The sequence below is a fragment of the Podarcis pityusensis genome, assembly GCF_964106645.2.
Source record: "Podarcis pityusensis genome assembly, chromosome: 15".
Lineage (NCBI taxonomy): Eukaryota > Metazoa > Chordata > Lepidosauria > Squamata > Lacertidae > Podarcis > Podarcis pityusensis.
The window spans coordinates 24975106-24998802 of NC_138040.1; the positions used below are offsets into that span (position 1 = coordinate 24975106).

Genomic DNA, 23697 nt, shown 5'->3' on the forward strand with positions numbered 1-23697 from the left:
TGTTTTTGCTGCAACGGACTAAGGCTTCCTTGCTTTGCCACGGGCTGAAAAGGTTCGACTCCCCTCCAGGGTTTTTTTGCACCGAAGTCTTGCCTTAAGAGCAGGGCTCTAGCGAGAAAGGGGGTCTAAGGTAGGCTTTCGCCTCGCCCCCTGGCGCTCCGCTTAAGCGCGACTCCTCTCTGCTGTTGCAGGCGAGTCTTCTGGAGCAAGCGTGCGAGGAGGGCTGGGCTCCCGGTGCTCTTGTGGGTGGGTGGGTGTGTATCCCCCCCCCTCGGAGCAGTGCAGCCCCCTCCCCCCCTGCATTCAGCTCCCTCCCCCTCGCACCTGACGTCAGCTTTCTGGGTTTCTCCTCCAAGCCCCTCCGATGCATTTGGACTCTCGGCTCTGGCAGCAGGAACAATGAGTCGCTGCCGGCTTGCAAGCTTCGCCCGCGCCTGCCTCCTGCTCCTGGCCGGCTGCTGCTGCAGCAGAGGTGAGTGGCGGGCAACAAAGGGAGAGGAAGAGGGGCTGAGCGGGCAACTTGCGCTGCAGATTTGCAGGGCAGCGCTGTCCCAGGTAAGCCTTGGGCACCGCGGCGCTGCTCCCCTCCGTTTGCAAATCAAGGCGGCGCGGGAGAAACGTGCTTTGTCTTGTTAACTCTTGCCGAACTCCGATTCCAATTCTGCAAGGATTCCCCGGGTTGCTACGATTAGTTTTTTATGGTGTTAGAACCGAAGGTGTGAATGTTCCCCCCGGGGGGTTGCTTCCACACCCCACCCAATGTATTTCTGTCCAAGCCACAAGGAGATGCATATTTCGAGGTGTCTAGAGCTGGATTCATATAAATATAAATAAACACACACAGGTGGGGAAGGAGACGCACACAGTTTGCAGAATGGGTTTTGCAAAAACACACCCACCTTCTCTCACTGCCTCTCCTCCGCGGTGTAACCGCTACTGTAAGTGATTTGCAACTGGTGGCAGAAAAGGGGGCGTGTTGCGTTGCGCTTGTGTGCAAACCGGCCCACCAGGGGGGGGGGGATTTTGGTTGGATTCCCCCTCCCCCCCCATATTTTTGTTAAAAAATATTTTGCATGGGATTGGGGGTCCTGATGCATTCAAGTATCCCCCCCCCGAGTCCACACGACATCGTTGGCATAAAAATACCAGCTCCCCCCTAAATCACAGATCTATGTGGAAAATAAGCTAAAAAAAATAAGAAAGGAAAACCTGTTGCCAACGATATCTGAGACCCCCATTCGAAAATCAGAAGCGCTGTCTAGAAACCCCTCCATGTTCTCCCCTTTTGCAAACCCTTTCCTTCCCCCATCTTTGATTTACTGCGGAATATTTGGGTGTCAAAACCTTCCACGTTCTGCGAGTGCCTCTGAGCCTCGTGGGGTAAAGAGAAGTCCCAGAAGGGAAACAGCCTGTCCTTTGTACTGTAAAGGGTTTAGGACGGGGATTTCCCAAATGATCAATCTGCCCACCCCCAAGTACTGAGAATTGGGGGGGGGGAGGAGTTTTATTACAGACGTGAGAGGCTGGTTGGTGGAAGGGGGTGTGCATCAGCCCCCGTTCCTATTATAGTACATATTCGTATACGTTTTGAGCCCCTCCGGGCAGGATCTGTGCACCTCCTATGCTGTGCACAGCGGGAAGCGTTGATAATCAAGAGTTGTAGATTATGAAGACTGATAATTGTATGTACTGTAAGCGGGGTGCTGAGTCTTACTATATGGCCACAGTTTATTATCTGGCAGACGCTATTGTTCTGAAATAAAGCACGCTCCTTGCCCCCCTCCTATGGGGTTGAGCTGTCTTAATCAGGTTAAGCACCCCAGCTCATGCTTTGTTTTCAGTGGGATTGTTTATTGTGAATTTGGCTGCCTCAGGCTCCCCCTCTACACGCTCCCCCCCCCCATAGTATGGGGGAAAGGATCTGGGTGAAGCAGAGACTTGGGGTGGGGGCGGAACATCCCATCCCTTGATTCTGCAAGACTTGTTCTAAGATGCCTAGAGAGGAAGGTTGAAGCCAGAGGTAGGGTGGTAGGAAGCTATCTCTTATACCAGGTCAGGTCAATGGGACATCTAATTCAGTGCTGCCTACACGGGCTGGCAGCAGCTCTCCAGGGTTTCAGGCAAGGACCTGCTTGGAGATAGATGCTGTTGGGGATTGAACCTGCATCCAAAGCTGTTGCTCTGCCCATGAGCTGAGTCCCTTCCTCAAAAGTTCCTGTTGGCCATCTATTGAAGAGAAGGTTCCCATGTCTCCCCCACAAGTTTAGGCAACTGGGATTTGGACAGAGGGAGCATTTATAGATTTTGAGAAGTGAGTGAAGCCAAAGCCCCGTTGAGATGACAGGAGGATCGGCATAGCCTCCTCCCCACCCCCACCCACCAAAAAACGAGGGCACAGAGGGATTCTGGGCACATGCTCTGAGCTCAGCTTCTGTCTGGAACAGACTGCATCATCGGAGCCTGTTTGTCTGAGATTTTAACGGCGGCATCATCCAGAGTGTAAGTTTTAAGGCTGCTGCTGTGGCACCAGTTTTCCTGTTGGTGTGTCATAGCAAACCTGTAGGCATGCACCCCAAAGATGCTGTTCAGTATCTGCCCTCCAAAAATGGGGATCTCAAAATTTGGACTCTACATGTGACCAAAAGCTGACAAATTGTTGTAACGTTTGTACAACAATTTCCTTTCGTTTGTACAAACAGTCTCCAGTTTTGTGTGTGCAAAGCTTTCTTTTTGCTGCGTATGTTTTCAGTAAAAGGATGAGCAAACTTCTTCAGATAAGGGAATACAGTTTTTTTCCTGTTTTTTTATTGGTTTATTTATTACTTGCTCATTAAAATATTTATAACCTGCCTTTTCTGCCCAAACGCTCCAGGGCAGTGCTCAACAATGAAATGAGATGCATAGTCAACACATTAACATTTATGTAAAGTAGCAGTTTAAGCTTACAGATAGAGTCAGTGGCAATTGGGAGGTGGGAGGCTTATCTGGCAACTCAGAGGGCTTGTGGAGTCCTTTGAAATAACACAGCAAAGCTACAGTGACTTTGTTACAGCAAAGCTAGTAGCAAAAATGGAACGAAGGGCAGAGAAAGGTGCCAACACAAAAAAGGCCTTGCTCTGGATAAGCTATACACCCCAACTGCATTTAAAATAGTGAGGTACCTGAATAGGGCTGGATGATATCTAGTTTTCAACATCATGATATATCATGATATATCATGATATATATACTGATATATCACAATGTCTGAAATAAAGGTGGAGCTATGTAAAGGCATTGGCTGGCTTAACAGTTTTCCCCACCTGATTATTTTTGTGTAGCATGAGTATAAACTTATCATCATTCGTGATCTATTGCCAGGACAAAAAATTATGAAACCAATATCACAATATGGACTTCAAACCGGTTTTTGGGCGATATATCGCCCAGCCCTCTATCCTTCACCTCTGTGTACTTTTTAAGGGAAAAAAGTAGCCACTCTCATCACTTTCAAGGGGGCAGTGAGTGTTTGCATGTGTTGGGGTGGGGAAGGCTTAGGGCAGCCTTTCTCAACCTGTGGGTCCCCAGATGTTGTTGAACTACAACTCCCATCACCCCTAGCTAGCAAGGCCAGAGCTCAGGGATGATGGGGACCCACAGGTTGAGATCCGCTGGCTTTGGGGCTTTGTGGGCAGCAGGGAAGACCTCCAGGATATAATGGTGCCCATCAGAGCCGCTGCTGGTCACTTTAGACAATACTGAACTAGATAAACCGAAGGTGTGGTTCATTATAAGGCAGCCTCCTACACTCCTATGGCGTTCTGACCTTGCTGTGTGGGGTCATGCGCAGCCCCAGCTATGCATTTTAAATTTATTTCCCCGCCCCGCCTTGCATAAAACAATCGGGTATGTGCTGCCCCTTCAGAGTAAGCGGAAGGGTAACATTAGCAACTGGGAAGAATTTGCAGTTGGTGTCCCATGCGGCTCGTGAGATCTCCTCAAGCCCTCATCCCAGAAGCTGAGCCATAAAATATCTGCAAAGAGGCTCTGTCGTTTGGACTCCTGCCTGAATTCCACTCCCCACCCCCTGGCTAATGGGAATGGCCTGCTCAGCACTTCCCACCACGGCTCGGCTGCTGTCTTTCTTTGTGAAGTCTGCTGCTGCAGTGATGGCTGTGGAAAGGAGGGCCTTTCAGTGTGTAGCTGCAGGGCTGGGCACATTCCTAACATCATACTGGTTTATTTTTAGGAGCCCAGAGCAAGCTGCTCACCTGGGGCTCTCCTATGTATTTGATACATCCTTGGGATGTAAGGGGGGGGGGGAATAATAATTTCCTGGTCCCTGTGGACTAAGGAGAGCAGTCTCACTGCTAACCAAACAGCCACTGGTTTGCTGGTCCCCATGAGAGGCTAACTGGTGTATTAATTCATTATAACATAGCTTTTAGATATCGCTTTAAATAACTGGTGGCTGGTGTCCTTTGGGACTGGGAGGGCAGAGAGGGACCAAGAGAAGGCGGAGCCACAGTCAGAGATTGGCAGAAGTACCGTATTTTTTGCACCATAACACTCACTTTTTTCCTCCTAAAAAGTAAGGGGATATGTCTGTGCGTGTTATGGAGGGAATGCCTACGGGTGGCATGCCTACGGATTTTCCTCCGCTAAAAACTACGTGCGTGTTATGGTCGGGTGCGTGTTATAGAGCGAAAAATACGGTAATTCCACTTTTATTCTTATCCTCCTCCCTGCTGAGTTCAACAAGGACAGTGCTGAGGCCAAAGAGCATGGGTAGGCAAACTAAGGCCGGGGGCGGGGGGGGGGGCTGGATCTGGCCTAATTGCCTTCTAAATCCGGCCCACGGATGGTCTGGGAATCAGCATGTTTTTACATGAGTAGAATGTATCCTTTTATTTAAAATGCATCTCTGGGTTATTTGTGGGGCCTGCCTGGTATTTCTCCATGAGTAGAATGTGTGCTTTTACTTAAAATGCATCTCTGGGTTATTTGTGGGGTATAGGAATTCGTTCAACCCCCCACCCCCCCAAAAAATATAGTCTGGCCCCTCACAAGGTCTGAGGGACAGTGGACCGGCCCCCTGCTGAAAACGTTTGCTGACCCCTGCCAAAGAGGAAGAATCTCACAGGCAGTGCCAGCCCCTGCTCTGGTAGTAAGCAAGGAGGCAGGCAGGTGGGGCAGTGTTAGAAACTCAGATATACAAGCTAGGCGCCAAATGGCTCCTTAAACCAGGCTTACAGTCGCCAAAACGGAATGTCTAGTTGCCATTTTGGGGGGCCAAGATGGCTTGAAAGTTGCATTTTTCAATACAAGCTTTTGGTTCCTGAAATTCATTTTGATGGTGCAGATAAAATATCGTGGATAGAATCCTACAGGATGTGTTGCTCATGTGTGAAAACAGTGGGGATCCAAAGATCCCCAGGCTTGCGTCTCCAGATGGTGGAGCTGCCAGTCACCATCCTGGCACCTGGGCATCTTCATTTGGTCGCAAGTGGCCAGGAGCAAAATGTGCCTAGCGAATTTCAAACACTGAGGTGGGGGTATTGACTATGGTTGATGGGGCAATGCCCCATCTGCTCAAATGGACCTGCTTCCACTGGTTCAGAGTGTTTGTGGCACCACCCATTAATCTTGCTTTAATGCTTATTTTATTTATTATTGGTTCTTAATGTCTGTGTATCACATTTCCTCCAAGGAGCTCAGGGTGGTCTACACTGTTTGTTTATTCTCCTCCCCAACCTCTCAATTGCTATCCTCATAACAGCCTGAGAGGTAGGCTAGGCAACATGGGGATTGGGACCCTGGTCTGCCAGCTACCAGTCCCAACACTCTCATATTTACACTCCTCTGACTTTGTAAAATAGGGCACATTGCAGGGGCAGAGAGAATGTCTATCCCAAGGAGACAGGATCTGAATGCTTTGGCAGCCTGGAGATAACATCAACAGTGTAATTAATGTTTGAGTGATGTAAAAGCGGAGAACAGATTAATATGGTTATAGCAAAATATGCAGGAATGAAAGACTAATAAACCAAGGAAAGAGAAGGAGGGAAGTCTCTGGATATTTAACAGTATGTAAAATGTTTATTTTAAGGTGTAAAATTGAAAACTTAAAAATATATTTTTTAAAAGAGAGAGAGAGGATCTGAATGATGCTCACAGTCAGTCAGGTTCTTGCTCACTCTTCCCCCCTCCCGTTTATAGTTATGTGTAATTTCCTCACACCTTAATGACTGAACTTGTAATTCTTCTGATGGATGAGGTCATAGTTGCTCATCATCCTCTTAACACGGCTTGTTTAATTGGTTTCCTTGAGTCAGAGCCAGTGTGGATCAATGAACAAAGAGCTCACTTAGGATCTGAGGGCCTGATCTCACAGGGACACAGGAAGCTGCCTTGTAACTGAGTCAGACCCTCGGCCCATGTAGCACAGTATTGCTTACACTGGCTGGCAGCAGCTGTCCAGAGTTCCAGACATTCCAAGAGAATGAACCTGGGAGCTTATCTTGCAAAGTAGGTGGTCTACCACGGAGCTATGAACTTTTCTCCACATTTCACATCTGCTCTGGCTTCTTTGCACAGAAAGTGGCTACGGTGTGCTTTGGTTCTGGAGAAGGGGAACTTAAAATACTGCCCTCCTTCACAGGATTGTCATGGGAGCAAAAGTAACATGAACAACAGCCTAAGTGAGTGTACTTCCTTGCCTCGGAATTGTGTAGGTACGGACTGGACCCTGGCTAGCACTTGCCCCCTTGTGGCCACTAAAAAGGATCCAGCAGAATTGTCTGTGGGTGCCTGCACATTATTGGAACAAGTAGCGTCTTAAAACCAGTGTAACCACTGCAACTTGAAGGAATGCTGGAAATGGTCGTTTGGTGTGGATAACGAGAGTCCAGAAGTTCTGGGAACAAGGGTGCTAGTCGTGATTTTTAAGGCACTCCTATGTTTGTGGTGTTGGCATGACCTCTGCAACCGGAACAAGTCCTTCAGCTTGGCAAACAAACCACGAGGACCAGAAACTTAAGGCCCAATTCAGCTACCCTGTTCTGGTAGCAGAAGCCAGTGCAAAGATTCCCACTAGTCCAGTGGGGTTTCCCTGCTTCCTACCCCTCTCCCAATCTTCCCGAAATCTGCTCTGGAGGATCAGATGAACCCTCAAAACACTGTGGGATGGGAGGAGAAGGGAGAGCCTTTCTGCTGGTTAAACACTATGTTGAATTTCCACCCTTTGGGTTGTATTCAACTAAGCTGTACTCAGAGTAGACCCACTAAAATTAATGAACCTACGGTCATCGTGCCTGTTAACTTCAGTGGGTCTACTCTGAGTAGGCTACAGCTTTGTTTTCGGTGTCAAAGTGAGAAATGCAATACTTTTTGGGGGGAGATACGATGATCTGCACTGCGGGGTACATTCTGAGCCCTCCTTGCCTTAAATGCAGTCTTCCAGAGGGGATGGGCAAAGTCAAGCTTAAAAAGGGTGTGAGGAAGAGAAAAGGCGAAAACTTGGAGGAGGATTGCTATGTACAACAAGGGCCAGGAATGTTAAACAGCTTAGGCTTGGGGGTGGGAGAGGCGTGACTCTGGTATGATAGTAACTCCTCACAGCCCCTCCCGAAAACTCTCACTCCTTTTCCCAGTGAGGGACCCATTCCATGGGCTGAGAACACACAAACACTGCCTTCTGCCCTGAGTGAGACAGGCCATTGTTCCATCGAGCTCAGTACTGTCCACCTGGACTGCTAGCAGCTTTCTGGGATATTTGAGGTAACCTTGTTGTCGTTTAGCTGGAGGGGCCTGAGATTGGACCCGAGGCCCACTGCGTATACCAGGGGTCAGCAACCTTTTCCAGCTGTGGGCCGGTCCCCCGTCCCTCAGACCTTGTGGTGGGCCGGACTATATTTTTTTTGGGGGGGGGGGGAATGAATGAATTTCTATGCCCCACAAATAACCCAGGGATGCATTTTAAATAAAAACACACATTCCACTCATGTAAAAACACCAAGCAGGCCTCACAAATAACCCAGAGGTGCATTTTAAATAAAAGGACACATTCTACTCATGTGAAAACACGCTGATTCCTGGACCATCCGTGGGCCGGATTTAGAAGGCGATTGGGCTGCTTCCGGCCCCCGGGCCTTAGGTTGCCTACCCCGGCATATACGGCAGCCTCTTTGCCTCTGAGCTGTCGCCCCCAAGAAAAGGCTGGAGCCAGGGAGCATTTGACCCAAAGTCGTGCCCCGAACATCATTCTCTTCCAGTGAGTCTGAGCTGATCTGTTTCCTTCCCTGCAAAGACTGACCTTTCTGGTTCCTGTGCGAAGGTACACATTGTGCTTTAAAAGCTTGCTAAATCACATGCAAAGCTTGACAGGTGCTTTTGTAGCAAAGAGGTACTTCGCTCTCAGTGAGGTCTTCCCTCCCAACACTCCCTTAACTTTCATGTGAAACGGTAGATTTGAGGGAGGCTATAAAGTAGGGTTTCCCAGACTTGGGTCTCCAGCTGTTTCTTGACTACAATTCCTATTATTCGAAGCTAGCAGGACCAGTAGTCCAAAAACAGCTGGAGGCCCAAGTTTGGGGAAATTTAGCAATCAACCCCTCTTGCCAGGGAACTCTAGGAATTGTAGCTCTGAGGGTGGAGTAGGGGGTCTCGTGACAACTCTCGACACCCTTAACAAACCGCAGTTCCCCGGATTATTTTAGGGACATAAGAACATAATGACGAGCCTGCTGGGATCAGGCCAGTGCCTCAGCGAGTTCAGCCTCACAACTGTCTAGCAGGCATCCCCAAACTCTCCCTCCAAATGTTTTGGGGCTACAACTCCCATCATCCCTAGCTAACAGGACCAGTGGTCAGGGATGATGGGAATTGTAGTCCCAAAACATCTGGAGGGCTGAGTTTGGGGATGCCTGGTCTAAAGTTCCATGCTGCTGCTTTAACTGTAGAGTGCATATGGGGCCTTTGTAAAGCATTGTGCGCATGGATGGGTTTTTTTAGTAACATCCACAGAGCCTAGGACTTGCCGATCAGAAGGTCGGCGGTTTGAATCCCTGTGACAGAGTGAGCTCCCGTTGCTCTGTCCCTGCCAACCTAGCAGTTTGAAAGCACAAAAAGCAAGTTCAGTGGTACCTCGGGTTACATACGCTTCAGGTTACAGACTCTGCTAACCCAGAAATATTACCTTGGGTTAAGAACTTTGCTTCAGGATGAGAACAGAAATCGTGCAGCAGCAGCAGCAGGAGGCCCCATTAGCTAAAGTGGTGGTTCAGGTTAAGAACAGTTTCAGGTTAAGAACAGACCTCCAGAACGAATTAAGTTCTTAACCCGAGGTACCACTGTAGATAAATAGGTACCGCTCCGGCGGGAAGGTAAACGGCGTTTCCGTGCGCTGCTCTGGTTCGCCAGAAGCGGCTTAGTCATGCTGGCCACATGACCCGGAAGATGTACGCCGGCTCCCTCAGCCAATAAAGCGAGATGAGCGCCGCAGCACCAGAGTCATGCGCGACTGGACCTAATGGTCAGGGGTCCCTTTACCTTTTTAACATCTGTGTGGTGCAGTGGTTAGGATGTTGGACTGGGGTTCAAATCCCCAGTTCACCTTGAAGCTTATTGGGCCACTTGCTACCTCTCAGCCTAACACACCTTGCAGGGTTGTACTGGGTCCTTCAGGGTCCTTGAAGGAAAGGTGGGGTACAAATACAGTGAGTAAATAGGAAAAGAAAATGCAACCTCGTGTTGAGCGATAGTGGAATATAAATCAGGTCCCTCCTGGGCTACTCCTTCGTAATGGGAGGCAGCCTTCTCCTTCCCATCTATGGAGTTTTCCGCCCTCCCAAGTGCCCTTCCCTGCTCTTCCTTTTTTATCCCCTCCAGATGCTATTTTAACCCTTCTGGCATGCCTATTATTCTGTGCTTTGTCCGCTTGGAGCTTCCTTCTCTCCCTGCCCATCCAGCCCCTCTTCCGTTCTCAAAGCGAGTTAAATTCCCACTGGGCCAGAGCATCCCGTTTCTTTCCTTTTGTCCCTTCTCCAGGCTGACACGCACAAGACAGGAGCTCTCTCTGCCTGGCTGACTCCCATCCAAACCCTTTTTAAAATTATTTATCTGCCTCGTCTTTTGGAAGCGGCCGGCTGGTGTCCCGTCATTCTTGGCCGGGTTGCAAGTCTTGCGTCCTGATAGTTCCCAGGCAAGCTAAATATGGTTAGCTGAAGCAGGGCCCTCCGAAACCTGCCTCCCTGTGAGTCAGGCTGCTGCGCGCTTCTCCCATGACCCTCCGTCCTCATCCTGGCCCAGCCGTCTCTGTGGGCATGCTGGAGAGAAAAAGCTGTGTGCTGCGCCCAATCTGGAAATCATCTGGGTGGGATGGTGGATCCTCTTGCAACGGTTCTTCTTCTCTTGCTGGCTTCTGCTGAATGAAAGCGCTTCTTTCTGGTGACAAAGCTGTTGCACCAGCATCATTTGTTGCCTGTAGTGGGGGAGAGCAGTGCAGTTCTGCTTCGGCTGGGGCCTGGGCATTTGGGAATTGTAGGGAGGCAGGAAGACCAACAGTAAAGGTAAAGGGACCCCAGACCATTAGGTCCAGTCGTGGCCGACTCTGGGGTTGCGGCACTCATCTCGCTTTATTGGCTGAGGGAGCCGGCGTACAGCTTCTGGGTCATGTGGCCAGCATGACTGAGCTGCTTCTGGCAAACCAGAGCAGCGCACGGAAACGCCGTTTACCTTCCCGCAGGAGCGGTACCTATTTATCTACTTGCACTTGATGTGCTTTTGAACTGCTAGGTTGGCAGAAGCAGGGACCACGCAATGGGAGCTCACCCCGTTGCGGGGATTCGAACTGCCAACCTTCTGATCGGCAAGCCCTAGGCTCAGTGGTTTAACCCACAGCGCCACCCGCGTCCCAAGACCAACAGTAGGTAGAGTCAAAGCCATTGAAGGATAGAGATACCCCTGGCTGGTTGTAAGTAAGAAGACATGGAGATAAGAAGAAAAGGAGAGCCTCCTGGATCAAGCCTGTGGCTCATCTAGTCGGGAATCCTCTTTGCATGGTGGCCGGCCAGAGGAAAACCCCGCAAGCAGGACCTGAGTGCAGCAGTGTGCATTTTGTTTTGTTTTACATGTGACTCCACATTTACATGGGGGTTGCATTCCGAACCCCCCTGCGCATACAAAAATTTGCGCAAAATGGGGAGCAGAGTCCTCCTGGCTCCTGAGGAGACCTACCCCAGAGCCCAAAGAAGACCTCTTCAGGCTCCAGGGAGGGTCTCCTCGTGAGCCAGAGTGTCAGCAGGGCTTTGCTGAGGCTTCTCAGCATCCTTCCTTCCTTCAAACTATTTTTTTAATATTTTATTTTAAATTGATGTGACTCACCCTTGAACCTTAACAGTGAAGGGTAGGTCATAGATTGAATAAATAATAATATTAACGGGACTAAAGTTATCCCGCTGCATGTTTGTGTGTTTGATATGCGTGCTAAGAATGCAAATTCATTTCGGTTGTTGTAGAGAGAAGGGTTTCTGAGGAGTGAGCATGTGTGTTAACTATCCCCTTCCTTTTAACTCTCCATAAATGACATCACAGGGGAAGAATATGGGCTGTTGGGTCAACCTGGGGGTAGTAGCCAGGTTGATCTTCCTTTTCCTAGCAGCTTGGTGACAAATGCCTTTTTTTTTTGCTGTCCCACCCATATATATCCCTTCGGCCAACACCATACAGGAAAATCAGGTTCTGCAGACCTCTACATCACCCTGAAGACTGACAGAACCCTCACCCCTCTCTCTCCAGCAGCTGACAGGTCTTTGGAAACAGATTTTGTAGCACAGGTGACTCTGGTGGTTGAAATGCAAGTAGAAATTAAATAGGCACCTGTAGCTCTCAACTAGTTCCAGCCCAAAGGCTGGTGCCTCTGAAGAATTGTGTGGCTGAGCCCTGCTGGATTGGAGCAAAAGCCCACCTAGTCCTCCATCTTGCTTTCTGTAGTGGCCAAGCACATGCCTCCAGGGAGTTCTAACCAATGGAGCTATCTAGGCTGAGAGAGAATCATAGAATTGTAGAGTTGGAAGGGACCCAGAGGATCGTCTAGTCCAAGCCCTTGCAATGCAGGAATATGCAGCTGTCCCACACGGGGATCAAAACTGCAACCTTGGCATTATCAGCACCACGCAGGGCTTGGAGGCAAGAGCTTTCCCCACTGTTGTCCCCTGAACCTGGGTTTTACTTGGCCTTCATGATGACTAGTGGCCATTGGTAGACCTCTTCACCTCCATAAATTTGTCTAATTGCCCCCTTTAAAAGCCATTTGAGGTCATGTGTCCATCAGCACATCTTAGGGCAGTGAATTCTGCTGATTAGCTAGACAGGGTATGAAGAAGTTATGCCGTGGACCCAAGTTCTAGAAGAATGGGAAACTGGGAGAAAAAACTTAATTTTTCTCCACTTTCTCCATACTGCGAATAAATGTATTGTGCCACTCCTTAGTATTCAATTTTTCTTCTAAAAAAACTCCCCAGCCTTCCCCAAATGCTTTAGCTCTGGAGTTCTAAGTGAAAACTGGTTTCTCCTTGACACTGGCTTTCTCTGGTCAAACCACTCTCTCCACACACCTCTGCTCCGTGTCATATAGAAAATGCAGGAAAACAGGTCACCTACATCACAGGGTTCTTGAGAGTGCAAGCCACAGTGCTTTGTCTCTGTGCTTGTTCGGTTCCTACTAGATCGGCCTGGTCAGCAGAAAATGAAAGATAGCAGTTAAGTGTTGCGCTTTAAAAAAGGAAAAATAAATATTCTTAAAGCCGAGGTTGATGTTTGGGATATTTTAATTTATTTTGCCTTTGGGGGAAGGTTTAGAAACATCCATCCCAAAACAAAGAAAATCTGTTTGTGGGCAAGGACAGGTCCCTCTCCTTCACAGACAGAGTTTTCCTTCCACGTTATATGTGTGTAATTGTGTGCACACAAGCACACGCTCCAAGCCAGAAGCATCCTTTGCCCACGTTCACCTGCCAAAGAAATTTCAACAACAAAAGGCCTGCTTCTGGCGACTGTACTGTCGGGGCTGCAAGACTTGTCACCTGGGAGGCTGAGCTGCAAACACCAAACAGATGGGGCCTGGGCTGGGGAAGTGAGCAAAGCTGGAAAGCTGAAACGTCCAGATTGTTCCCATTCCAAATCTGGCACACAGCCCCCCCCCTCCAAAGACCTCCCCCCCCAGCTCTCGCTCTAACAAGGGCTTTATTCTGCTAGTTATATTTCCACCCTGACTTATTTTGACACATTCATTTCTTTTCTCTCTCTCTTTTCCTGCAGTTGCTTTCCAGGTAGAAAACTGACCGCTTGCCCTCTGCCACTGTTTCCCACCTTTCTGCCAGTTCTTTCATTTGCTAATAGCTTCTTAGACTTCGATTTGATTTCCCCTATGAGTAGGGTCACTGATGTTCCCATTGTATGGATTGGGAAAACTGAGCCAGGGATAGTGATTTGTCCAAGGCAGGGTCCTGGACCTAAGGTGGTTGGGACATGCTAGTAACTGTCACCTCACTCAGCGATGATGGGGGAACTCCTCCAGCGTAGAGAATGCCATTTTTTCTCAGCTTAAAGCCCGGGGTGTGTGCTTACAAACACCTAAATGCACACTAACAAAGCCATTTCATGTGCTGCTTTCACTGTAGGAGATGTTGAAGGCAAAAGGAGCAAGCTACACTTTCCTGTAGGTTTTTGTGAAAGCTTCCTGCCCAAGCTCTTCAAGAGGGGAGATTTAATATACACATTTTTAGTTCACCCTTCACTACGCTGTCCCAGGACGGGCTGTGGTCTAAACCACTGAGCCTCTTGGGCTTGCTGATCAGAAGGTTGGCCGTTTGAATCCCCGTGACAGAGTGAGCTCCCGTTGCTCTGTTCCAGCTCCTGCCAACCTAGCAGTTTGAAAGCACAGCAGTGCAAGTAGATAAATAGGTACCGCTGTGGTGGGAAGGTAAACGGCATTTCCGTGCACTCTGGTTTCCATCACAGTGTTCCATTGCACCAGAAGCAGTTTAGTCATGCTGGCCACATGACCCGGAAAGCTGTCTGTGGACAAACACTGGCTCCCTCGGCCTGAAAGTGAGATGAGCGCTGCAACCCCATAGTCGCCTTTGACTGGACTTAACCGTTCAGGGGTCCTTTACCTCCCGCCCCCCAATACATCTCAATACAGTAAGCAATGCATAAACCTTAATAGACCATGAATAGAACCAAATCAGTGGCAGTGAGAAAGAGCAACAGCACTGCAATGGAAGGGGTTTTCTGACCTCCTCCTTCACCCAAAGCCTGTGCAGAATGGTGGGTCCTCTTGACCCCAGTGTTGAAATGTATACAGTGATGAGACCAGATGCAGCTCAAAAGGGAGGGCATTTCACAACTGGGAGGCTACTACAGAGAAGTCCCTGTCAGAGCATTCCCTGCAGATCTCAACACCTGAACATGAGAGAAGGCACTACTTCAGAAATGTGGGGCCCCAAGTCACTTCGGGCTCTGTATGTCAATGTAAGCACCTTCTAGTGGGTTTAAGGTTTTACTAAGTAGCATTTTAATCTCTTGTTTTCTTTTAGATTATAACCTGCACTTTGGGATAGAAATGTGGACTCAATGAATAACCTCGTACAGCATTTGGATTTTTTGTTTTTAAGTTGCCAGAATTTGAAGAATGCTGGCTTCAGAATAAAGCAAATCCCCCTTGGTTAAGAGTAGCCAATCTGCTCTCCAGATGCTGTCGGACTACAACTCCCATCAGCCCCAGGATGATAGTTCAGCTGCATCTGGAAAGCACTACCTTGGCTCCCCTCCATTGCCATAGATGTAGGAGTTGTAAGTTTGTCTCTCAGATTCCCCCCACTCCTTCAGAGGTCTGCCAGTTGCCGCTCCATCATAATGTTGCTCTGTGCCTGATTGGCTTAGCTCTTTTTGGCAAAATTAGCTAAAAGCAAGTAAAATATGATCTGCCGGTTTCTCATCTTCCCCTTCTAATCGTAATTCTTTGCTGTTTCCCTACCCTGCTCAGCCCCGCTGTGGCTTCATGCAATTACCTGCCAGTTAATGAGTATTTCTTGGGAATTTAAAAGTCTGGATGCCTGGACTTCGTGGAAGCAGAGATCTCTCTAATAGTGGGCTGTGTGGTTAATACTGGAAATGAATTCCATAAAGGCTTGGCTTGACTATTACACAATCATTTTTTCTATACTCAGTTCCACTTCGGTGCTAAATCAGAGCCTGTACCAACTGTACCCAAACCAGATCTGAAGATGCTGTTCATTTGGCTCTGATCAGATTGAGCAATGGGTGGTTGGTACTGGCTATTTGGAGATGTTAGGGATTGAATATAGGGCCCTTCTGCATGCAAAGCAATGACCTAGAACCCCTCCAGTGGTCTACCTAAGCAGGCAGCACCTCAATATCTGGTTGTTAACCAGAAGGTTGGTGGTTTGAACCTGCACAAGGATGGCTGTGGGCAGGATTCCTGTATCGCAGGGGGTTGGGCTAGATGATCCTTGGTGTCCCTTCCAACTCTTAGATACTATAATCTATGATCACTTTATCAGGGTTGAGGAACCTGTGGCTCTCAAGATGTTAATGGACTACAGCTCCCAGCTAGTGAAGCCAGCGTTCGGGGGGCGATGGGAGTTGTAGTCCAGCAACACCTGAAAGGTCATCCCTTTCCTGAGGTAGAGTGTTGAATTGGCAACAGGGGGAGCTGTGGGCTGCGAGACCCCTGCTCAGCTCTACAGTTCATTGGGTGACGTTGGGCTAACCACGCTCTCGGCCTACCTCACAGGGTCGTTGTGAGGAGGAAAGGGGAGGGACCAGGCACCCCACTCCGGGCTCCTTGGTGGACAGGGTGGGAATAATAAATGAAATAAATGAAATGGAGGTAGTTGGGAGTGCTCAAAAGGGTGGATAAATGGCAAAAGGTGTAGCGAATTGTTTTCCAGTGGCAGCCGGGTTGGAAACCTAACTTCAGATGAGTCTTCTCAGAGGGAGAGAGGGAAGGAAATTTCAGGAGAAGAAAGGACAGGGCTAAATAGACAGAATAATGCTAACTTTCTAATATTGTGTATTCTTAAAGCCGCTTGTTAACAGTGTCATGGTTCCTATATGTCTATTAAGGATTAATCCTCTTCTCCCCCCAGAATTGGAGTCTTCAGCATATAGTGTCTATACTTCATTTTCATGTCCATGGAACCTGCAGTGGGTGTATCTCTTGCTTTAGATGCCCCCAAATGACCTTTGGGGGGGGGTTTCATTTGAGCAGCTTTTATCTGACAACACAGTTGGACAGGGCTGCCCCCCTACCCATTTGGGACCTGCATAGGACCTTTGCTGCAGATGGATCTTGGCTCAAAAACCTCAGCAGCCCCCTCCTCTGCTTCCCCCCCCCCCTTCGTTCAGGCAGAACTCGGTGGGCGTTTGGAAACTGGAGACGTTTTTCGTGGAGAATCGGGTCTCTGTTTCCAGCCGGTCTCTGCTGTGTCCTTTGCCCCGGCTTGGAAAGTTCCCCAGGGCTCCTTGCGGCCTTCTGCGCCCTGAATAAAGCCATTGTGTTGGCGGGCTCCCACTCGCCTTCCCAAAAAGAGGGAGGGGAGAGGAGGGGTGGACCCCTCTGAACTCTTTCCTCAGGCCTCAGGCCTGCCTGACAGGGGGGAGGGTTGCCTAGTGAGTGAGTTCCCAGTCCAGAAGAAGAGCGAAGTTGGTTGGGACTGTGATTCCTAAACAGAAATGCATGCAGGAGTGAAGAAACCTTTCACGAGTTCATTCCCCCTTGCCGTTTCCATCTGTCTCAAATGCTGGTGGGACCAAGCTCTCACTTTCGCCAAATGGCCTGCGCCCCCTCCCTCACATGCACGACCCCCTCCTTTCCCTGAGAGCGTTGGCAGCAGCTGATCCGACGTGCCAGCCACGAGCCGGGTGCCAGCTTTCGGACAGCGGGCTAACAAAAGGCACGTTTTCTGACTTGTGCTGAGTGGCGCACGCTAGGCAATTCTTGGGCCATGAGCTCATGGCACCGGCAGGAAATGGTTGGTGCCAAGGGGGGGGGCGTTGTAGATGGATGAGGAGGGCACATGGGTGGACTGGTATTCTGACATCAACCCTCGCGTGGCTTGACTTGGCTTTGCAGCTTCCTGCCCTCCAGGCATGGGGGAAGCAAAGTCTAGAAATGGAGGCGGTTTTGCGATGAAGATTTCTGCGAAGCTTGAAAGCTTGCCCATTCCTACCTGCACTTTTATCTCAGTTGCCCCAATAATGAAGAACCTCTTTTCTTTTTTCTTTTATCTACTTTGGCTCTCTTCATAAATTCCATCCTTCTGACAGTCTGTATAGTCAAAATGTTTCAGCTGTGTCACATTTTCCATCTATTTATCGACCTCTGCAGTGCAAGCTATTTTAGGCTGATTTTTTAAAATAAAATTCTTCCTTTCCTTTCCTTGATTCTCTTTCTGTGCTGGAGAGGGGGCAGTCCAAATTTGGAATATTGGGATAAAGAGTTCACCCAGAAGCAGCCCGTGGACCACGGATACGAGGATTATTTTCCCCCCTGTGAAAGGATGTGCATCCCTTTGAGGGGGGTATTTTGGGGTCCAGAGTTGATGGTGGAGAGCGATGTAGCCAGCAGCGGGAGGAACCAGACCCCAAAGTAGGGTACCCCTTTCCCCCATCTCTTTCTTTCCTTTACCCCTTCTTTCTCTTCCTCTCCACCCAACAGCTGCCAAGGGGTACAGATACCTTGCCAGTGGTGTGAACTGATTGCTTACCTTGCAATCTTCTCTTCTTTCCATTACACCATCTATTTTGCTTTTCCTCTCCCTGCAGAGTCCAGTCTTCCACCTCACATGTCTGAAATTTTGGTTCCCCTTTTTTTTGCTGTAGGCGTCTAGATCCCACAAAGATCAGTTCTTAGAAGTCTTGGAAAAGTCTGCCCAGTCTTATGACGGCGGCTTCCTGCAAGCTTATGAGGGGGGGCTTGACCTTGTTGTATAGAAATATATTTGCTGTGATGGAGGTTATAATAGTCTTTAAGGCTAAATGTAGTGAATATTGATTGCAATTTACAGTAACTGGGCTGCAAGGGAGAGAGGGAGAGAGATTTTCATATTTCCCTCCGTGATGGAGAGCGGGGTTTTCCTGCCGGAGACATGGCTCCATCCTTCCTTGCCCACGGTTTCTACGCCATTAAGTCTTCCTCACTGCAAGCTTATGCTCCAGTTTCCTTTGCAGCTCACTAATGGTTTCCTGCCTTTATTAACCTTTTGCTTAATTGAGTTGGGGGGTGGTTTACATCACCCGGACTCAATAGGATCATACTGGGGTGGGGAACTAGATGCCTGAGGGGCCAAATGTGGCCCTCTAGGAACACATGTGATGTGCAAACAACGTTAGTGGGATTTCAAGAAGCACTGTGAAATTTGAGATGTATTGTTAAAAGAAATAAGAGAAATGGGAGGGAAGATTAATGACAATACTAATGAGAAGGAATGCGTAATTAAGAGGTAAAGATGGATGATTGACAGAGAAGCTGAGGGAAGTCCAAAAAGAGAGAATTTGTTTGTTAAAGATTGGCTAAAATTGTATGTTTGTGTTGTAAATCAATAAAAATTGTTTTTTTAAAAAAATGTGGCCCTCTAGGCCTCTCTTTGCGGCCCTTTAGAGGTGTTTCTGCCTGTCTTGAATTCTGATAATTCTTTAATCTAAAGGCAGCCCTATATTGGGGGATTTTTGATGGTTTTATCATGTTTATTGTGTTTTTAAATATGCTGTAAGCTGTCCAGAATGTGCGGGATATTATTATTATTATTATTATTATTATTATTATTATTATTCTGGTTTGGGTGCAGGCTAGGAAAGGGAGTGTGTAAAAGCTGGCCTACTGTAAAGGGGTAAAAATTATATCCATTGCTCCACCCAATTTTTGTCTCCATCAGTCTTGTCTGTTTGCTAAGCAAACGTCTGTGTTTGCACACCACAAAGTTGAGGCCAGTCTCCCCTGCAACTCCTTTGCTTAAGAGTCTGGGTCTTCCGCCTCTGGCGCCAAAGTCTTTTGTATTGATCCAAAAGTTCCTTGCTACCTTCGGGGGGGGGGGGCGGCTTCCTTCCCTTGTCTCCCCCCCTCCCCAATCCCTGGTTCTAATTACCCTAGTTCAGATCTGCAATTAGTAATTTTGGGATTTCAGGTGAGCTCTACCAAGAGAAGGCAGGCTGTCTTTCTGGGGATATTGTTCTCTAGGTGGGCATCGTCTTCCATTCATACTTTTGGCTGAGTTCTAGATGGGCCGGATCCAATCTTGGGGGAAAGGGACATGTGTCCTTGAGGGATACAGTCTCTGTGGATCTTTTCTTGGTCATTTGAAATGGATACAGCGAGGGGGTGAGGGGAGCTTCTCCCACAGGTCTGGTTACCACTCTGTTTTATATACTGCAAATTGTTTTACCCTCTCTTCTGTTTTGCCTTCGCTCCCCGGAGCCCCAACCATAGCATCAGATCGATTTGAACTCATTACTTCTCCCCTGGAGTCCAGCCAGAGGCTCCATTATCTGTGCTGAGCCGGGAATCAGCCCAACCACCGGCCCACCTGCAAGCTTCCGTCTGTTCCTCCCTGACTCCTTGGAGATGCTTTGAGGGTGCATAGAAGGGGCTGGAGAAAGAGGGGGCAGGTTGAGGAGAGAGTCAACTCAGCATGTTTGCTTTCTCTCTTGCACGGTTCAGTAATGATATCTAGTTTCTTTCAAGCCATTTAAGTGAGCCACCCCTTTCCCTCTATATTTCTCTCTGCCTTTTGTCAGAGAACTCCAAAGTCTTGTCATAAAGCATGTCAGGCCTTGTTCTGAAGGCTGGGTGCTTTCTAACAATGCATCCCTTCCACGTTGAAGCTCCAACCCCTCTCCACCCCTCCCTGCATCTCCTTCCATCAAAGACTGCAGCGCTTAAAACCATCTCCCGTTGTCCATGGAGTGACTTAGTTCCTGCATCCAGGGCTGGGGACAAGAAGTATGCAGCTAGGAAGGAAGGCAGTCGGAAGGGATTGAGGGATGTGCTCAGGGTTTCTCTTTCCCAGCAGTGGGGAATCTTTTCCAGCCCGAGGGCCACATTCTGTTCTGGGACAGCTTTCTGGGGGCCGCATTCCAGTGGCGGGCATGTCCACGGGCAAAAGTGGGGTGGCTCAATGAATGTGAACACTTTGTTGTAGTTTAGTCGTGTCCGACTCTTTGTGACCCCATGGACCAGAGCACGCCAGGAACTCCTGTCTTCCACTGCCTCCCGCAGTTTGGTCAAACTCATGCTGGTAGCTTCGAGAACACTGTCCAACCATCTCGTCCTCTGTCGTCCCCTTCTCCTTGTGCCCTCCATCTTTCCCAACATGGTCTTTTCCAGGGAGTCTTCTCTTCTTATGAGGTGGCCAAAGTATTGGAGCCTCAGCTTGAGGATCTGTCCTTCCAGTGAGCACTCAGGGCTGATTTCCTTAAGAATGGATAGGTTTGATCTTCTTGCAGTCCATGGGACTCTCAAGAGTCTCCTCCAGCACCATAATTCAAAAGCATCAATTTTTTGGCTATCAGCCTTCTTTACGGTCCAGCTCTCGCTACCATACATCACTACTGGGAAAACCATAGCTTTAACTACCGTATTTTTCGCTCTATAACACGCACCAGGCCATAACACGCACGTAGTTTTTAGAGGAGGAAAACAAGAAAAAAAAATATTCTAAATGAAATAGTGGATATATGATTTTTGTGGTTCATGCTGTGGCCACAGACATGTGATCTGACAGTGAGTTTGGAGTAGCCAAATGCAAAAATCCTGAGGATCCATGTGGATCCATGCTATGTAACCATGGAGGAGGGAAGGAAGGGAAACCATGGATCCTCTGCTCACGACTGCAGCAGATCCCCCCTGCCACCCGCAGGCATTCACTCCAAAACATGCACAGACATTTCCCCTTACTTTCTAGGAGGAAAAAAGTGAGTGTTATGGTGCAAAAAATATAGTATATGGACCTTTGTTGGCAAGGTGATGTCTCTGCTTTTTAAGATGCTGTCTAGGTTTGTCATTGCTTTTCTCCCAAGAAGCAGGCGTCTTTTAATTTTGTGACTGCAGTCACCATCTGCAGTGATCATGGAGCCCAAGAAAGTAAAATCTCTCACTGCCTCCATTTCTTCCCCATCTATTTGCCAGGAGGTGGTGGGACCAGTGGCCATGATCTTAGTTTTTTTGATGTTGAGCTTCAGACCATATTTTGCGCTCTCCTCTTCCACCCTCATTAAAAGATGTAAACGCTACCTTAGCGCAATATACTAGTTTCTACACACTCAAACCACCCATCTTTAACCTCCAACCTGGCAAGGAAAAGGCATTATCACAGCTCAGTGACACATACTGGCCAGGCAAGGAATGGCTGAGGAGGAAGTATCACCTGGAGAAAATCCTGAGGACCAAATACACTAAGGAGCTGATGTTCTCTCTGCCATGCTGCCTGCCCATTAGCTGGTTGAATTTTCATCTCCAGCTGGGCATGGACACAGGTGTCAATGGTTCTCAACCACCAGCTAGTTAGTAAAAGGCTGGCTCTAGAACGTGACTCTGTGGCCGGCTTGGTGACGCATTACATGACAGGGCAAATGCTCATCCACTGGGCTTATGGCCCATCTTTAACTGGATTTTCATAAATGTCCCTGCCAGTTGGATGGACATTTTGCTGGTTCAGCAGTAAAAAGCAAATATGATAGATGGGACCAGGCGACCCATGTCCGCAGTTGTGTGTGACCTAAAGGACGTGGAGAAATTTCATGTAGAACCTTTGCCAACCTGGTGCCCTCCAGATGTTTGAGACTACAGCTCTCACCAGCCTTGGCCAGCACAACTGTGCTGGTTGGCACCTCTCAGACGTTTTGAGTTACAGATCCCAAAGTTACCAGGCTCCCAGTGGCTGTTACAGTAAACTAAAGAAATGGAAGAACCAAATTATAGGTGCTGCTTTCTCAGTCTGTGGAAGAGGAAGTTTAAGAAATGGTGAACGGCACGCACCAGTGAAAGGAGAAGTTTGAATCTTGGCTTGTGTTAATGTAAAAATTGCTCAAGCTGTCAAACAGGGGAGTTGAACAAACAAGAGGGCCCAGCAGTCTTGAAAGCTGCACAAGAGGGTTTTCATCTGTGACCCTTCTTCTACATTTGGAAAAAGCAATAAAAGTGTCCAGTGTTACTTTAAGAGGCAGGAGGAGCTGTATATTCAGAACAAGCACCCTCCAACTCAAGGAGGCGGTGCTATGCTGTTTCTATCATACTTGTAGGGTTTCCATGGGCATTTGGTTGGTCTCTGGGTATTCCCACCTCACAATTTTCAGGTGGGATTAAATTACACACAACAAAATGTCTTCCCCCTCTTTTTTTAAATGGACTTTTAGAGGTAAGGAGGTGACAGGAAGATGTGCTGGATAACATTTGCTTGACGCAGTGTTGTCCAGCCTCCTAGCAAGCAAGTTGTAGTGAATGCTAAATAAACAGGTTGTCTGGAAGTGACTTGTGGGAAGAGGACTTGGGAACTTGGCTCCCAAATGTTCTTACATTAGCTATGGCTGAGCTTCATAGAATGGTGGTCTCTTAATGGCCACCGATCTTGAGTGACCAACCAGATGCCCATCATGGGTTTCCTTTTCCTTTTCTTATTTTTTATTTCTTGCTCACAAGTGCAGAATAGGTGTCCCTAGGGCCTTTGCAGATGATTTAGTACTTACTTTACAAGAGCCAGACACTAGTACAAAAAGGGTGTTGGAGCTAATTCAAGAATTTGGTCAGGTGGCCGGATTTAAATTGAATAAACAAAAGACTAAAGTTTTGGAAAAAAATTTGACAGTCATGGAAAGGGAGAAGTTCCAGAATGAAACAGGTTTGACAGTGGTAAAGAAGGTGAAATACCTAGGGGTCTATTTGACATCTAAGAATTCGAACTTGTATAAAGACAATTATGAAAAATGTTGGTCGGAAATTAAAAAAGATCTAGAAATATGGTCAAATTTGAGATTGTCAATGTTAGGCCGAATTGCAGCTATTAAGATGAATGTATTGCCTAGAATGTTATTTTTGTTCCAAACATTACAAATTCTGGACAAGATAGATTGTTTCAAGAGGTGGCAGAAGGATATCTCGAAATTTGTCTGGCAGGGCAAAAAGCCCAGAATAAAATTTAAAATACTGACGGATGCAAAAGAAAGAGGGGGGTTTGCCCTGCCGGACTTAAAACTGTATTATGAAGCAGCAGCATTTTGCTGGCTGAAAGAATGGATGCTCCTCGAGAATACAGATATCTTGGACTTAGAAGGTTTTAATAATACATTTGGTTGGCATGCATATCTATGGTATGATAAAATTAAGGTGCATAGGGCCTTTAAAAACCATATTGTCAGGAAAGCATTATATAACGTTTGGATAAGATATAAAGATTTGTTGGAAAGTAAAACCCCTAGATGGTTGTCACCTTTAGAGGCTACAGCGCTGAAAAAGCTTAATATGGAAGCTGAATGGCTAAAGTATTGGGAAATTTTGGAACAAGATGGAGATAAATTGAAGTTACAGAGCTATGAGAAATTGAAACCCAAGGTTCGAGATTGGCTCCATTATTATCAAATAATGGAGGTACATAAACAAGACAGGAAAATTGGATTCCAGGTGGAGAAATCAAAATTAGAAAT

At 47.8% G+C, this 23697-nt stretch overlaps 1 protein-coding gene across 2 annotated transcripts in view; it reads left to right on the top strand.

Moving 5' to 3' along the window:
- The first annotated feature begins 299 nt into the window (after nucleotides 1-299).
- Nucleotides 300-23697, top strand: part of MCAM (melanoma cell adhesion molecule) — a 56925-nt gene continuing 33527 nt past the window's right edge. Inside the window, exon 1 of one of the 2 annotated variants that reach the window (XM_080983498.1) lies at nucleotides 300-472. In XM_080983498.1, the coding sequence (XP_080839624.1) occupies nucleotides 400-472 (73 nt within the window). In that variant the 5' untranslated portion in view covers nucleotides 300-399. Of the gene's footprint in view, nucleotides 473-16843; nucleotides 16959-23697 lie in introns of those variants that run through there. The other variant, XM_080983496.1, reaches the window with a different exon arrangement.